Source organism: Schistocerca americana, chromosome X (genome assembly GCF_021461395.2).
Source record: "Schistocerca americana isolate TAMUIC-IGC-003095 chromosome X, iqSchAmer2.1, whole genome shotgun sequence".
NCBI lineage: Eukaryota > Metazoa > Arthropoda > Insecta > Orthoptera > Acrididae > Schistocerca > Schistocerca americana.
The window spans coordinates 946,760,339-946,779,074 of NC_060130.1; the positions used below are offsets into that span (position 1 = coordinate 946,760,339).

The following is an 18,736-nucleotide window of genomic DNA, read 5'->3' on the forward strand; positions in this document are numbered from 1 at the left end:
GAAACTAGCGCTTTTCATTTATTATAATGTTGTTCTATGAAGAATCGACGGATGATTCAGAGTTCCACTCCTTTAAGTAAACACAAGTGTTCGCCAACTCATAAATATTGAGATCAACATATTAAAACATGAGAAGTCACGAGTAGATTCTCATACTATATCCAGTATTAGTTCCAAAAATGTAACTGAAAGAAGTTAAAGTTCAATTCCTCACATCATCAAATGTCCACGAAATGTGAAGGTTGCAGCCAGCTCTGAATGTTTGTCCCCCTGGCACAGAATTTTTATAAATGTGAACGAATATTAAAGTATTTGCGCGATTGTTTGCTGCTCAAAATCTATCCCCTTTACAAGTCTGAAAATGCACAGACAATTCGCCCATATGTTATGTCATGACCGATGTGTACAGGCTGACTGCCACACACAGAATGACCTGTGACATCAGGAAACTAATTTGCTGCTGACTCTGGGTACCTTATTTCGTAGCAACTAGGTATTAGCTACCTTGCTGTCCGTTTGTTACTGCTGTTATGAATGCTAGAGAAAAACTACTCACAATCTAGATTTATGTAGTGCTGTTTCTATAATTTAATGTGTAAAGATGTTAATGTGAACAAGTTTAACACAGTATAGGTGGATACATTGACTTTATGAAATTCTGATACTAAATATTGAGGTGGCAGAAACGTATATTATTTCAATAATGTTCTGAACAAAATGCAGCTTATCACTGAAACTCAGAACCAAAATCGTATAATACAAACCCTGAATTGAGTAGCGTAATTCTTTATTTATTGTTGTGACTATTGCTTTCATATGTAATGAAGTGTATATCTGACAAATCTAGAAACTGCTGTTTGTCTGAAATTCAGTAATATCTGTTTACTATGCGGTCAGAAATTAATGCCGTTTTACTCATTAAATGTCTCTGAGAAGAATCTGTACAATTAATAGTGCATTTTTATCAGGTGATGCACTCTAGTCAACATAAACGGCTCTTTCTCCTGTATCCATAGCTTAGGTTTCATTGCTTACATATTTCATGAGATAATGATGCTAATTTTGTCATGAATTCTGTTCATACTTAACAATGATTCTGATTAAGATGGCTGCTAAATAACAAAAGATGTAAGCTTCTACTTTATATTTTCCAAGAAACAGTTATTATCAAACGGAAATTTACTTTTAAGGATAAATAAAACTCAAAAGTTCTTGACTTGGTTCCTGACTATACTTTATAGAAGTGCTCACTTAACGATGAACATTAAACTCAGGGCTGCTGGATGTGAAAACTACGAGTTTTTTGCCTATATTCCTCTTGACGTATCAGCTTTAACATTTACATTGCTCTTGAATTATTCTTATGCTAACATCCATCTGCAGCTGGTAATTATTATTTATCGAGCAATAACGCCATCATTTCCTTGCCCCCTCGTCGTGTAGTCTAACAGGCATACCAAACCTCGCTATTACGAATTACTCTTTAAACAACTTCCGGAACTGATTTTCACTTCACAGGCAAAAGAATTACTTTTATCACTGCTCAGATACATATTGAGTCTTTCCATGCAATTTTTAGCACTTTCAAACTGGCATTACTATAAAGTTCTGTTTAAACTATAGACATCCATTGAATTGATACTAACACAACCACGCAGTGTAACAACATTATTCGCCTTACTTTCTGCTACGTTATTGTTCGCTTCTCTTTTTTTTGCGCCTTCTACATCACTATGGAAAATTTTCATATTACCGTTCTGCGTTGTACTGCAGAATGGCACCAACCGTAACGTGGAAATATTTTTACGAAGTGATGTAGTAACGAAGTACAGTGGTTCAATTGCTAAAATTAAAGCTTTGCCTATCATTTCTACGAAATAAAAGTGAGTAAGAGGATTCTCGTAACAGTAATAGATAAAAAACTTAACAACATTTCAATCACAGTATGCAATAAAAGTAGAATGTAGCTGATCTCCTGTCCGTGTCTACATAATATGCCTTTATGTGCTTGTAGCCCTTGAAAACGGACAAATTATCACGAAAAACAGGGTTGTTTAACTTCAGTTTTCAAACTGACTATCAGTAAGGCCAAAATAGTGGTATGATTTCCGATTACAACACGATTTTTGAGCAGAGTTTCAAAACATTAGCATCAACAAGAGAGCAGTGTTGACTTTTTGCAGTATTTAACCACTTACGACTTTTGAGAAAAGAAGTGAACGGTGGATGGAGTTTTCTTTTATTTGCACATTTAATTTAGCATTTTAATTCTATGTATCTGCAAACAGAGGGGCAAAATTTTTTAGTCTTCCTTCGATTTCTGCATTTATTTCAGGAAGTAACAGGAATAAAAAACGGAAACTCGATTATTTCAGTAACCGATTGTTTTGAACGGTTCTAACACTGACATTAATCTCGTGTGAAAAACAAGGATATAACCGAAAACCAGTTGTTTCAGCAATAACCCTAGTCCACTGCCACGGAGTTGGTGAAATTCGGTGAAAGAGTAGTCCAATGAGTACTGCGAGCAGCCTCTTTTCCTCTGCGTCGTATTAGTAAAGGCAAAATCATTAATCGGTTGCAGGCGTGGGTCGTGGAGGAGGGTTTGTCGCGCACGCTGTTGACACTGAACGAGGAGCCGGCGGGGCTGGCGGTGAACCTGGACAACCGCGTGCGCCTCGTGCTGCGCGAGGCCGACTGCCTCGCCAAGATGGACGTGCCCCTGCCTGTCGTCACGCAGACGCTGCTGGCCAACACCAAGTACTTCACGCTGGTCAACGACTCGCTGCAGGTCTGTCACGGTACTTAGCTAGCTAGTTAAGTATTCCGCAAGTCACTTTGCTCAATACACTGTGGTTTGTTGTTGTTGTGGTCTTCAGTCCTCAGACTGGTTTGATGCAGCTCTCCATGCTACTCTATCCTGTGCAAGCTTCTTCATCTCCCAGTACCTACTGCAGCCTACATCCTTCTGAATCTGCTTAGTGTGTTCATCTCTTGGACTCCCTCTACGATTTTTACCCTCCACGCTGCCCTCCAGTACCAAATTGTGATACAAACTCCTCTTCTCCCCAATTCTATTCAATACCTCCTCATTAGTTATGTGATCTACCCATCTAATCTTCAGCATTCTTCTGTAGTACCACATTTCGAAAGCTTCTATCCTCTTCTTGTCTAAACTATTTATCGTCCATGTCTCACTTCCATACATGGCTGCACTCCATACTAATACTTTCAGAAACAATTTCCTGACACTTAAATCTATACTCTATGTTAATAAATTTCTCTTCTTCAGAAACGCTTTCCTTGCCATTGCCAGTCTACATTTTATATCCTCTCTACTTCGACCATCATCAGTTATTTTGCTCCCCAAATAGCAAAACTCCTTTACTACTTTAAGTGTCCCATTTCCTAATGTAATTCCCTCAGCATCACCCGATTTAATTCGACTACATTCCATTATCCACGTTTTGCTTTTGTTCATGTTCATCTTATACCCTCCTTTCAAGACACTGCCCATTCCGTTAAACTGCTCTTCCAAGTCCTTCTCTGTCTCTGACAGAATTACATTGTCATCGGCGAACCTCAAAGTTTTTATTTCTTCTCCATGGATTTTAATACCTACTCCGAATTTTTCTTTTGTTTCCTTTACTGCTTGCTCAATGTACAGATTGAATAGCATCGGGGAGGGGCTACAACCCTGTCTCACTCGCTTCCCAACCACTGTTTCCCTTTCATGTCCCTTGACTCTTATAACTGCCATCTGGTTTCTGTACAAATTGTAAATAGCCTTTCGCTCCCTGTATTTTACCCCTGCCACCTTCAGAATTTGAAAGAGAATATTCCAGTTAACATTGTCAAAAGCTTTCTCTAAGTCTACAAATGCTAGAAACGTAGGTTTGACTTTCCTTAATCTTTCTTCTGAGGTAACTCGTAAGGTCAGTATTGCCTCACGTGTTCCCATATTTCTACGGAATCCAAACTGATCTTCCACGATGTCAGCTTCTACCAGTTTTTCCATTCGTCTGTAAAGAATTCGCGTTAGTATTTTGCAGCTGTGACTTATTAAACTGATAGTTCGGTAATTGTGGTAGGAAAATGGAAATGTCGTGTGGGTAAGGCCTCCCGTCGGGTAGACCGGTCGCCTGGTGCAAGTCTTTTGAGTTGACGCCACTTGGGCGACATGGGCGTCGATGGAGATGAGGTGATGATGAAGACAACACAACACCTAGTCTCCCAGCGGAGAAAATCCCCGACCCAGCCGGGAATCGAACTTGGACCCCTTGGCATGACAGTCCATCGCGCTGACCATTTCTTTTTATTTTTTTAATTCATCTCATTTTGTTGGTTATAGTACGTTGTAATTGTTTGGGGCAGACGTCCAATGACAACTGTACAAGTTCTTCGTTCATCTATTCACTCATTTTATCTTTTATTACAGAGGGCAGCTAACCCTCTGACACGCCGAGCCACCGTGCCGGCTACCTCTCAACTATCGGGGCGGACAATGCACTACGGTGAAAGAAGTCACGGGATAGCGTACGGACACAGCTGGCGGTAGTACAGCTTAAGCAAGGTACATAAGGGCAGTGCATTGGCGGAACTGTCATTTTACTCAGGTGATTCACGTGAGAAGGTTTACAAAGTGATTATGGCCAGTGGACGGGAATTAATAGACTCTGAACGCGGGATGGTAGTTGGAGGTAGACGCATAGGACACTGCAATTCGGAAATCGTTAGGCAATTCAGTATTCCGAGATACACAGTGTCGAGAGCGTGCCGAGAATACTAACTTTTAGGCATTATCTCTCACTGCGGACAACGCAGGAACGGTTGTGTTCGACTACTGTAAAACCATTTCCAGTCGATCAACGATTGAACTTCTATGGGTGACAAAGCGTCATGCCACCCAGACCGTGCGACATTTATGGGACATAATCAAGAGATGTTCGTGCACAAAATCCTGCACCGGCAACACTTTCGCATTATAGATGGCTATAGCGGCAGCCATGGCTCTGTATTTTTCCAGGGGACTGCAAAAGACTTTTTGAGTTCATGCCATAGCGTTGCTGCACTACGTCGTCCAAAACGAGGTCTTTACAAGATATTAGGGGGTATCCCATGACTTGTCACCTCAGTGTATATCGTAATGCACGGAATCAATTAGTTTACAGAATATTAGCTTAATTGCTACTTAACTATAGCTGATCCTGATGAGTTACAGATGATTTCAAATTACAGAAGACAATATTTACTTTAGTAACATGGCTAAGTAAGTAACACGTGTGTGACACGCAAGCTACGAGTTTCCGTGTAAAAATTCTTCTACGAAATAGAAAGAGTTGCCCAGAAGAAACTTTTACAGTTTATTTTCATATTAAGCTTTATTATGTCATCCACACTGTATCGTGGATAAATGGTCAAAGATTTTGGTAGCAAGATTATTCACCCATCTCTGAGCTAAAGTAAAGTTTAATGAAGGTAATATTTCCTTGTGCTATTGTTATTTAGGATGTCATTAAAACCTTCTGAAATCAAATTATTTACAACAAATTTAATGATAGAAAATGTGAACTGTCGCTCTGTAGTTAAAATACTTAACTGCTTAAAAGGTAGTTTACAATGTGAACGAGAGTAGCTCCACAAATTTTTTCACAAGTGAAAAAGTGGCTGAACTGTGTTGTTCGATTAGCTCTAAATTTTAGAGTTTAGAATGTGTTTTTTTCCACTTTCTCGTAAATATGTACACTTAAAATTACTGTAGATTTCACGTTACTTACTAACCCCTGCTCGTATTTTTAATTTTCACCATACAGATAGTGCACATAACAAATGCTGGTACGAGACAGTGACTTGCATCAATTTAACCTGTTTCACTAATACTGAAAAATGGTGTTTCCCAACACTTCAGTATTTTTTGAAATACTCAGTCTCCATTTTTTCATGGGTGTGATGTGAAAAAAGTATGAAATCGTGGAAACTGGAATCATAATACAGTAGATGGCGAACATGTTATCATTTAAAATCCTAAAATATATACAACTGAGCATTTTCAGAAAACATGTCAGTGATTGTTCTAAAGAAAAAATTTACATTTTCCTCTGTTGCCGTATGTGTGTTGTGACTGATTATCATACTTGCGTCATCTGCAAAGAGAACTGATTCTGCTTGGTGCATGTTGCACGAAAGGCCATTGCCACATGAGAGATACAGCAAGGGATCTGATATTGAACTTTTTGGAACTTCATTTCGATTCCCACCCCACAGGCAGTGGGAGTAAAATATCCCCTATCTACAACTGACAGACTATGAAGTATAGCTTCCTGCATTATTTTTCTTAACAATGAAGTGAGTCACATTATGTCTATACCCTTAAATCTATAAAACCGAAGTTTTGGTAACAAAGTTTGATTTACGCTGGTCACAGGAGATACAAAATGGTGGTGTTTTGTAATTTAATCTTGGTAAATTTCTATGAGTGAATTTATAGAAAGCATTATGAGCTGAGTACCTGCTCTGAAACCCAGATTCTTATTTACTAAGTGTGTTATTATTACCGAAATAGTGCACATTTCTAGAGTACCTTACCTTTTTTGAAAAATTGTGTCAGCAGTGAAACAGGTCTGTAATCATTGACACAATTGTTATCATACGTATACAGGTATTTTACAAATTAACGTTTGGTTGCGACAGCAACCACATTTCAGACTTCATAACCAGTAGTTAGGCGTACCGGCGAGCTGCTTACGAAATTCAGCTGCCGTGTGCCAAAATACTTCTGGCACAGCATCCTGCAGTACAGTGAGTCTGCTATGGTGGTGGGCCAGATCGCTGTCGCACAAAATTACATTTCCGTCGTCACCTATATAAACGGTTCGACGTTACCTAATGGTTTTCTGCTAAGTAGTTGTGCTCTGCACCACTGCAGCAAATCAGTTGCGACTTTACCTTAATTAGCTCGCACCTAAGGTAATTGGCCAAAGTGCGGCTTTGTTTAAAAAGAACACCTCGATAATGTCGTGGGGTCGAGCCACACACATCTGTTTCCATGCCCAGCGTCTAACTCGGTGCAAATAACTTGTAGCTGTGATCCTGCAGTCAAATTATCGATGCATTGAGTAGAACAGCGAATTAATAAGATAAACACATATATTACTTAATATAAATATATAATTAATAAAAATGGTTCTATTCTAGTGTCTGTAATTGATATAGACGACAGAGAAGTATACAACAGAGAAATGTATTGATTAATGTTTACTCACGATGCACACTACAGGTGTTGGTGTTCTAATAATGTTACTGTGTGCACTTCTTAACATTGTCCATAGCGACATTTTAGTCACGCACAGGGGGTTAAACCTTGCTGATCACTAATAATTTATGTATTTTCCATTTGAGAGATGTTTTCATTGCAAATAACAACGCCACACCTACAGCCATAAGCAGGGTTCCCTTCATTTCTCAGAAAATTGTCGCGTCTCCTCGTGTTTCTCACAGGTCCTCAGAATTCGTGCGAACTTAGAACCTTTGTCCAGTGTCTAGAGTAAACTGCAAAAATCGTGCATGGAACACGTCACATGTTTTCCCAGAGATTGAATTTACATGGGAGTCAGCAGTATAGCGCCTCTATGTTGTGAAAGTTCAAATGGTTCTGAGCACTATGGGACTTAACGTCTGAGATCATTAGTCCCCTAGACTTAGAACTACTTAAACCTAACTAACCTAAGGACATCACACATATACATACCCGAGGCAGGATTCGAACCTGCGACCGTAGCAGCAGCGCGGTTCCGGACTGAAGCGCCTAGAACCGCTCGGCCACAACGGCCGGCTGTTGTGATGGGACAACAATTATTACAAGTTGCAGTGCACTCGCTAACATTCTGAAGAATACTTCTGAATCCTGCATTACTTTGCACATTTGGTTAGCTATTTCACTTGCCTGTATTGAACAAATAGTCTAGAGGTGGTTGTTGTTGTGGTCTTCAGTCCGAAGATTGGTTTGATGCAGCTCTCCATGCTACTCTATCCTGTGGGAGCTTCGTGTCTATCTTGATTACAACAAAGCGTTCACCGTACTGTACACAGCACCTTATCAGCTTTCGTAATTTCTTATTCATTGTTAAACCTACTCCTGCTTACCCCCGTTTGATTTTGTATTTATAACCCTGTATTCTCCTGACCAGAAGTCCTGTTCCTCCTGCCATCGAACGTAAATGTAATAAAAAGCGTATAAGCGTATAACCTCAACGAAACTTTTGTCTCATTACATTTGTGTTCTCCTTTTTCTGCCACCATTGTGTCTTCCCGCTTATTCATGCAATGGGTATTTGCTCATCCTGGATTGGAATGGAAGGTGCAGTCGACTGTGCGGCTGGTTCCGGCGGAGGTTCGAATCCTCCCTCGGGCATGGGTGTGTGAGTTTCTCCTTAGGATAATTTAGGTTAAGTAGTGTGCAAGCTTAGGGACTGATAACCTTAGCAGTTAAGTCCCATAAGATTTCAAACACCTTTGAACATTTTTGAAGGTGCAGTCATCTACCCTTGAATCCTATAACCACTTCTTGAAAACAATTCTAATTGCAAAGTCAGAGGTACCCAGTCCATTAGATAGTTCATATACAGAAGTCTAGAATTTCGCCAAACCATATTATTCTATATTCAGTTTTATAATTTTGTCTTTTTCTTTTCCAACCATTTTTAACACAGTTTCCACTGACGCTGTTCCATGGTATCTGCCTACTTCCTTCTTTATTGACTTTTTGTTAAAAACCATACAGCAATTTATAAATGCAAACCACATAGTCATTCAAAATTAAGTATCAATATATTCAACTTTTTTGCCTAATATTCTTTTAAGAATTATTATTTTTTTAAAAAAAAGGCCACGTATGGAAAATACGAAAATGGAGACAGAATATTAACCCATGGCCACAAATATATATACGTGTTAGTTTCCAACATTCAACCATGATCGTCAGGACTGTTTCTTATAGCACTGGTTAAAACAGTAACATTTAGAGGATACGATATTTTATACCTGATGCCTCGGAGATTTATATTTCTAGCAGAAAACGTGCTGTTACATTAATTACTTGGAAAACAGAGAAATCCTGAGAAATCCTGGTTTTCGCTACGTTTTCCCACTGTTTACTTTTGTGCCGACCATCTGGCAGAGAGTATCAGTATGTGTGCACGTGTGTCCCAACCTTACTCGGGTAATTCTGGTCACGTCTCCTCGGAAGACTTTTCCGGCTGTATGGTGGTTCTTTTGGTATGGTACACTGCAGATCGAATTTTAGCTGACAAATCTAAGCAAATACTGCAGGAGAAAATGAAATGAAATGATCGTATGGCATTGCCGGCCGGAAGGCCCCATCCGGGGAAGCTCGGCCGCCGAGTGCGAGTCTTATTGCAGTCGACGCCACACTGGGCGATTCGCATGCCGGTGATGAGGATGAAATGATGACGAGAACACCACCAGTCCACGAGGGGAGAAAATCTCCAACCTGGCCGGAAATCGAACCCGGACCTGTTGCATGGGAGGCACGCACGTAACCACTCAGCTAAGCAGGCAGACAAGATAGGAATGATCTTGCAGTATTCGCTGCGTACTTGGAATCCGTTTAAACTTGCAGTGTATCGTCGTAGGAACACTCCTCACATGATGGATGGCCTTTCCGGGGCCCCAGTGTCGAATAATGTGACGTGTTTGAGCAATTACTTTTCTACCACCTTGAGAAATGGTTCCAATGGCTCCAAGTACTATGGGACTTGGAATCTGAGGTGATCAGTCCCCTAGACTTAGAACTACGTAAACCTAACTAACCTAAGGACACTACACACATCCATGCCCGAGGCAGGATTCGAACTTGCGAACGTAGCAGCTGCGCGGTTCCGGACTGAAGCGCCTAGAACCGCTCGGCCACAGCGGCCGGCTTTCTACCACCTAGTGGACAACTTGCCAAGGAGGGTCCAAGCGAGTTCAGTTGCACGAAATGGAGCAACACGGTATTGAATGTCAACCAGCAGCAGATTTTAATTTTACAGATGTGCACTTGCAAAATGCTGGCTCTATTTTAAGTATTAATTTGATTTTCTTTTTCAGCTATACCTACACGTTTCGCTGATTGCTGGGGTATTCATTTAGTACTTTAGTGATACTCAACATCTAATTTTTCACTAAGTTCTGAATTGTTAGTGTACTGTCATATGTGCTCAGCTGTAAGTTGTGTTGTGCTAAATAAACGCTGCTGATTTTCATTGAGTGAAAGAATGTAGCTTCTGTAAAGTGTCATAGCTGTAGAGCGTAACCAACTAGCAGTACGACACAAGACTGTGTTTTTCCAGATGCTTTTGAATCAGTTCACGACAGCAGTGCAGCGTGTGAAGCTGGAAGTACGACCATTGTTCCTACCGCAGTTGGTTCGTCTGACAAACCTGCTGGCTCCTGGACTCAACACCATCACATGGACCAACCCAGAGTGGAAGAATTTCTGTAATACCACTTCGGAAGCAATAAGAAACTTCGATATTCTCGTTACAAGGTATGTGTTGTGTTCTCTGATATACTTATTTTAATCTCCTGAAGTGACCTTCATTCACGGTTTACGTTGTAAGACAAGGCAAGACTAAATACGCCCATTCTGCTGACGCCGCCTATTTCAATTAATATATTATGTGTGCAATTATTAAGATCTGTTGCCTTAACAAAATTGAATTTCCCTTGATATGAAGTACATGAAGTAGAGGTATTAAGTTATTGCGTGTCACACTACTCATTCTTCACCTTCACTTCACATAAAACCACGTAACATTAAATACTGGTTTTGTTTTCACGCTTTTAAGTCCAAAGCAAATTGTTCACATGTGTCTCTTTCAGCTACAGTTTTATCTGTTATTTTGACAGCTCAGAGAATCAAAAAAATGGTTCAAATGGCTCTGAGCATTATGGGACTCAACTGCTGAGGTCATTAGTCCCCTAGAACTTAGAACTAGTTAAACCTAACTAACCTAAGGACATCACAAACATCCATGCCCGAGGCAGGATTCGAACCTGCGACCGTAGCGGTCTTGCGGTTCTAGACTGCAGCGCCTTTAACCGCACGGCCACTTCGGCCGGCAGCTCAGAGAATCACCGTGTGTATTGATATACTCCACAAAATTTTGAAGACACTATTCAGTACGACTATTCAGTGTATATGGGAAATCAAACGATGCACACACAATGAAGAAATGAATCAAAAAATTATGTAACATTTATTATACAAAATAACATTTCTGAAGTTATCGCCCCTTTTCCGTACCTCACAAACAACAAATCTGAAGTACTTACAGCTAATTAAATCGTACGTACGATGATCCTATCATAAATATTTTATGGAGCTGCCTCGCCTAAGCGAAGTGTACGTTGGTCCCAAAATGAACGAAAGGTTTCAGTAGTGAACCAAGCGAAAGAGGCCGTAAATTTGGAAACACCGCTCTCCACCAGCTCTTGACTATCAGAACTGCTTGGCATAAGTCGTCGAGCGAATATGGGACAATTTTCTTTGCGACTTGACCGTAAGATACCAGCATGAGAAAAATCAAACTGACGCGAATGAATGCAGCAGCTTTCTGTTTTACCGGATTACTTTGAGAACATACCGAAGAGGAATTAGTACTTGAAATACTGAGGAAAAATAGACCTGCATGTATTCAACAGCTATTATTAGTAGACTACAAGCTTTGATACAAATAAAGCAGGTTTTTATTACAACAGACACATTACATCGATTTTTAACAGGGAAAATTTTGCTGGTTGTTACTGAAGCTGCATGGTCAGCCAGTAGGCTAGCTGTGTAAAGTAGGCAGGCGCTCGATTCCAAGTTAAGTGGCAACTATTTTTTTCTCTTACTTGCCATAAGACACACGTACGATATAGACTGTATCCTCTAGTCCTATTATGTTCAATTAACTTTCCACACTAGCTACCAAAGTATTTACCCTGTAAATCAACCATGGTCACTTGCGGTGGCAAGTATTACAAAACTAGCAGAAACATTTGCTGTTATCCATACGTGTGGAATGAGTGATTTCCACAAATAATAATAATAATAATACATAAATTTTTATTGCAATCTAGCAGAAGGGCGAAAATTATCTGAAGGTGATTATTCAGTTAACATATCAGCAGCAACAGCACGCATGATGTTTCCTAATGTTTACATATGAGCCACAACATTATGACTACTACCCAACACGAGACCGAATGCAATCTCGTGTGCTGTAGGTACGTGACGTGGCAAGGAAAGTACACTGGCTTCCAGAATTAAAGCAACAAACTACTATTTCCATGTCCTGTGTCTAATTCACGACATAATCATACAAACTGTCGACAGATGTCGTTACGATCGTGTTCTGCACAGAAGATGGCATTCCGATCAACGTGAAGCAAAGCAAGCACTGTATCATGTGTGAGATGTACAGGCGAGCGAGTGTGCGGGACTTACCCAAGTTCACTGCTAGTAGCGCCACGTCACTTTAACGCATCTGCACGTAGCGCGCAAGTATGCACCACAATTATGTATCAAATTAAAAATAAAAATTTATGTTTAAAACTTTGGTAAAACATATTTTAGTGTTATAATGTTCCAAATACCAAGTCTTTATGTTCTAGACAATAGTTTACGTAAAAATGCCGTTTTAAGAGAATAAGTGGCGCTAAACAAAGAAGCTAGGAAGCTAGAATTTTGTCAGAATGTGCAGTTAGAGCTTATAAATAAGGGGTGCAGGTTTCCAAAACCATATAACAAAGCAATTTTGTAACTAAAATGTACCCAATTGTTGTAGATTAAGTACCTGTGATTTTAATGATAGAGAATATTGGTTAAAATGGATGATAAAACACACCAAGTGATAGAGCTATACCAAATCTGAGTGTTGAAGTATTAATAACAGCCGGAATAAGTTCTAGTAAAGATATGGTTCAGAAGTAACGATCTACCGTTAGCTCCACTATAAAAATTCTAGAAGGTAAAGTTTTCATTCTAGCAAGCTGAAACTTTTTCGGTGATTTCAAACAACTTAACTGTATACAAGCAAAAATTAAGAAGTTTATGAATTAATTTGTCACCATGTTATTAAAGATTATGTGCCCGAGAAAGCGGTCGTTCGGAGGCTGCTGCAGTATGCAGATAGCCGTAGACAACAGATGTTCCCTCGGCCGTCCTCTCCGGCACCTGTATAAATACCGCCTAAGAGGCAGTAGAGAAGGTTCACTTCGCATTCAGCTACTGTGAAATCCACGGGTGTTAAAAGTCGGATTGCGCTCTTTCTCGAATGACGTCGGAGCCGAACTGTGTCAAAGCGCGTACTTTGCGGTAAAAACGGATAGTGAAGTCGCGAGGACTGTACACCGTCCTGGATCGCTTAGAATTCGCCAGAGTAACTGTTAGTGCGCCGTCCGTGTGAATTACCAATTCCGTGGGGCAGGTGGTGACTATTTCCACTTTCGTGGTGAGCATTATTTTTGAACATTTATTGCAAACTTTCATTGAGTAATTTTAGTCAGGGCGAAAAACAAAATCTGGTACGAACGTACCGTAGAGGTCCATAATCGTGCTACAATGGTTTGAGAAACATAATAATGATCTCACATAGATATCTTGGCCATCAAGTTATGGTGATATTAACACGAAAGAAAACATCTAGGACGCTATCTGGCGCCATCTACATGTTCAGAAGCAACCAGCCTGTAAATTATGGGAATTACGTGGCCTGTGCGTACAAATTTGGTGCCATGTACCTGTGTAAACCCAACAAGGATATGCTGGATTCCTGCCACACAGAATAGCTGCTGTAATGTGGACTAACATGCCATTACGCAGGTGGTGATAATGTTTAGACACATTAGTTTGTTCTTGAAATTTGCAAGGGAACGCTGCAACTGACGACCTACCAATTTCGACGCTCTGTAACACACTGATTGGTGACCAGCCAAAAGTAACTCTTAAAAAAGTTCAGCTGCGCCCCGCGGGGTAGCCGAGCGGTCTTGGGCGCCTTGCCATGGTTCGCGCGGCTTTCCCCGTCGGAGGTTCGAGTCCTCCAGGTCGCATAGGAACTTACCTCAAAGTTCAGCTGTATAGGCCTTAGTTTTCGAAAAAACAGATAATCGTAACGCGTGTTGTTTTTTTTTATATCGGTCAGGCAATATCACTTCTTAATATTCGTCTTGATAATTCGTCGGATATTAAAAATCATAAAAGCAATCAAAGCACATAAACCTTTAGCACCATAATTGTTGAACATGATACACTTTGGTGAATGCATATTTCTTTTAGCTGATACTCGCCGGAAAAAGGAACTTTTATCATTTTCACGACAAATCGTCTCTCTCTCTCTCTCTCTCTCTCTGTCTGTGTGTGTGTGTGTGTGTGTGTGTGTGTGTGTGTGACTGCCTATAACCGCAAATTGTATTATTCTTACCTACATTATTATATTAGCCTGTAATTATTACGCAAAATGATGTCAATCTTTTGATTTTTAAAGTATTACGTAGATGCATAAGATCGTTGCTATTTTGTTTTGCATGTTGGTATTCTGGCTGCTATGGGTTTATTTGTCAATTGCTATTCATTGTTTGTAGGTCAGTGTTGGTATCTGAGTTTACATATTGTCATTTTGTCATTTGGATACAGTGAATGGAGCTGTAGACGCAACAAAAATGGGATGCAAAATGGAGACAGAGGAACATTTCTGACATATTCTTCCGTTCGAGTTCAGTAGAGGGAGGAGCCTATGGCCTTTGTAGTCTGGTCTCTTCAACCCCCACAAACCAACCAACCATCAGTACAGGGGTCACAGCAGAGGAGGCAGCTAGAAACATTTGCGCCGTGTATGGAGACAATGGTGTTCTACAGATCATGACAATTAAATGGTTTTATCGTTTTAAGGACTATCATTTTGATTTTAGTCACTTTCCACGTACAAAAAGACATTCGGGATTTGATGAAAATGGTTTAAACGCGTTAATTCACAATGATTCACGTCAGTGGACTCGAAAACTGGTAAATGTGATGAACTGTGATCATTCCACCATCGTGCGACATTTTCATGCAGTAGTGGAAGTCCAAAACTCAGGTGTATCGGTACCGCATTCCCTAAGCCAGCATCACAACAACAGCAGTTGGCCATATGCGCACTTCTGTTTACTCGCCAACAACTGGTGCGTGAACAACACCGACTATTCCTATACTGTATCATTACTAGTGATGACAGATGGTGTTTTTATGTTAAAGAAAATACAGGAATGGTTGAGCCCAAGGTTCCCCATACAAAGACCTGTGCGCATCCACAAAAGATGTCATGCATCTGGTGGAACAGCGACGGTGTGGTCTACTACGAAATGCTTCCCAAAGCTGTGACAATCACTGCTGACATTTTTGTCAGCAACTGAGATGTCTTGTACACGCAGTCCAAGAACGACCAGAAAGATTAAAGTGATGCTATTGCACGATAACGCCCGCCCGCACGCTACTAGACTGACAAAAAACACCGTACATGAGTAGGATTAGCAAGTCATTCCACACTCACCTTATTCACTTGATTTTGCACCCCCCGATTTTCATTTTTTCCGCACTGTATCGAACAACGATCAACAACAATTGAAAGAAAAACAGCCCTCGGTCACTATTTTTAACAAATTAACCTGGTTTCAACAATGCTAGGAGTGTCTTCTTCAGAATTTAAAACAAAGTATGGTCTATATTCTATAGCGTGGTCACAGAATAAAGACTAAAAACGTATGATAGGATAGAAGTACGGAATCATCGTAAAAGACTGACAGTACTTATATGTCATTTATAAAATAATAAACAGGCCAAAAGGTCATTAGTCACAAAGATATTTAATATAAAGAAAACTGTGATGGCGAGCCACTAAGGGCTGCTCGTTACTTGCGTGGTGCAGGTTGCAAAACGGACTGAGGTGCCCGCGTTAACAAATGCGGCCAGGTGAACATGGCACTGCAACGAGCGCGCCATCTAGTAGCCGTAGATACAATTAGGTTACTTCACATTGAAATATAGGCTGAAATAATTATAAATAAACAGTATTTCGTACATAATGGAAAGCAATGTTTGTTTGATAGTAGCATACAACATAACATTTTGTCTACATCAAAGCTTATAACAGTAAGATAAAACATGGAAACATCATTATGAAAATGTAGATAGGACTGAATGACAACTTGTAGAAAGCAATATTGACGTGAAATGCAGACAAGAAACTTTTGATAATTGAAAAACATAGGACTACCTTAGAAGGAAATGAACATTTCGGCAACCTGCACAAGGAGACCCGAAGTCAGATATCGAGTAACGGCTTTATACCGTTGAAAAAATTTTTGTTACGTTGCTGTAGCTGTTCGTTAACAATGAGGCTATCATTTCGAGCAAAATGCTTGAAAATCTCTAATTCTTCTAGAATATCTAATCTACGCTCTTTCTTTTCGGTGTGCAAAATGTTGCTATCGCAGATGTCTTTAGGTGAATGACCTGTAATTAGAAGATGGTCGGCAAAAGACGAATTTTGGGGGCTAGTGCCATTTTTTCTTAGCAAGTGTTCTTTATATCTGGTAGTGAAAGCACGTCCTGTTTGTCCTATATAGTAAGAGGAGCAAGTATTGCAGTCAATTCTGTAAACACCAGAATTTTCTAAAGGGGAACGCATAGAATGTAAATTATGAATGAAGTTTTTTTTTCAAATTGTTATTAGTAGAAAAAGCAACGTTGCAATCGTATTTCTTTCGAAGAATGCGTTGGATCTGATAAGAGATAGGCCCCACGAAAGAAATAGAGAAATATTTTTTTGAGTTAGACTCGATAACAGAAGTGCCTAGCGTAGTAAGTCTTTTAGCAGTTTTCTTTTTAAGAACGTCATCTACTATGTTAGGTTTATACTCGTTGTTAACTGCTATTGTTTTAAGTAAATTGATTCCGTCGTTGAAGTTTTCTTTAGAAAGTGGGATGGAAATGGCTCGGTGAACAGCAGAATGAAAGAAGGCTTTTTTATGCGATTGTGGATGAGTAGAAGATTCAGGAAAGATCTGGTCAGTATATGTTACTTTACGAAAAATATTGAAAGAAATTTTATTTGTTTCTATAGTAAGCGTCAAGTCAAGGAAACTTAATTGACGTGCCTCATTTTCAAATTCGACAGTGAAAGAAATTTTCTCATGAAGATCATTGAATAGGTTAAAGATACGATCAACACCGCCAGCGGGTCCTTTGTAGATGATTAGAATATCATCAACGTATCTGGAATAAGAAAGAATGCCTAGCGACGCAGCTGGAAAACAATTAAAAATGTTTCTTCTAGGAAGTTGATGAAAACATCAGCAAGGATACCAGCTAACGGATTTCCCATAGCGAGACCGTCGGATTGTTGGTACAAATGTGCATTAAATTCAAAATAGTTGTTCTTGACTACGACTGAGATGAGATTCATGAAGTCTGTGATTTGTTCATCTGAAATATCTTTTTTGAACTGATGTAATTTTTTGTTTCTACAATTGTACGGGGACGTTAGTATAAAGATTTCTGATATCGAAAGAAACTAACTTGGTGTCTGAACTGCATTCTAAATCTTTTATTTTTTGGGCTAAGGCGTGACTATTTGGGACGGAAAAATTGTTCACAAAAACGAATGATTTTCTCTGAGTTTCATGCAGAAATTTGGCCAGATCATGGTATGCACTATTCATACTATTAGATATCGGGCGTATCGGATGATTAGGTTTGTGGATTTTAAATTGAGACCGAAGTTTTGGGGGCTGAGGGTTCTTGTTAATGAGCATTTTCTTCTGAAACGGCTTGAGTAGGAAATTTGCGCTGTTGATGGCTGTCCTGACCTCTTCTTTGTAAAACTAGAGTCGGATCCTCGTGCATTTCCGAAATATTATTTTCGTTAAAAAATCTAAGGTTTTGGAAATATATTCAGAGTTATAAGCAATAACTAAAGATCACCCTTTGTCTGACTTAGTAATTAGGGCTTCTGCTTCTTTAAGTTTATTATTAATGGAAACGACCAATTTTCTATCCTTATGAGTAACGTTATAAACAGGGGCTGTATTTTTCATGAAAATGTTGGCTACCTGATAAGCAATACGAATTTGACAAGCATTATCTATTTTTTTACAATCGTGACCAACTTAAAGATCTACAAGCACTTTTTCGATCACATTTCTATCTGACAAGTTGGGCGAGACGTACTTCAGCCCTTTTTCTAGAAGGACAGTTTCATTTTGTGTAAAAATAATGTTAGTTTTGTTCATAATTCTTTTGTAAAAAGTGTGACTGCTTTTTTTAAAACGTACTCCGAGGACACTTTTCGCTAGGAAACAGACAGAGAAGCTTACTGAGTTTCTTTTCATGCTTCTGTATTATGCCTAGTTTACAAGTTTCTAAATATTCATTAATTATCGTCCAGAGGTCGTCAATATTAAAATTGTAATTAATATGAAAAATATTTGGCAGTACAGGTAATAAGCTTCATCATTAAGAAGATCTTTTTTGGCATATAGCCTTTTAATTCTATCAGATATGAGATTTTTCATGAAAGGTCTGAAGGATTTAGGATTTTTCTTACAAAGAGCAAGGTTAATATAAACTCTCCCGTAGGTGGGGACTAAACCTCTTATTTCACATTGGTTATTAAAATTAATGACCATACTTGTATTTAGTATTTTCTTTTTTAAA

General features: G+C 39.4%; 1 protein-coding gene across 1 annotated transcript in view; it reads left to right on the forward strand.

Moving 5' to 3' along the window:
• Positions 1 to 18,736, forward strand: part of LOC124556419 (dynein axonemal heavy chain 5) — an 876,134-nt gene that overhangs the window by 189,443 nt on the left and 667,955 nt on the right. The window contains exons 17-18 of the mRNA XM_047130377.1: positions 2,585 to 2,791; positions 10,350 to 10,546. Coding sequence (XP_046986333.1) covers positions 2,585 to 2,791; positions 10,350 to 10,546 — 404 coding nt within the window. The remainder of the gene's footprint in view (positions 1 to 2,584; positions 2,792 to 10,349; positions 10,547 to 18,736) is intronic.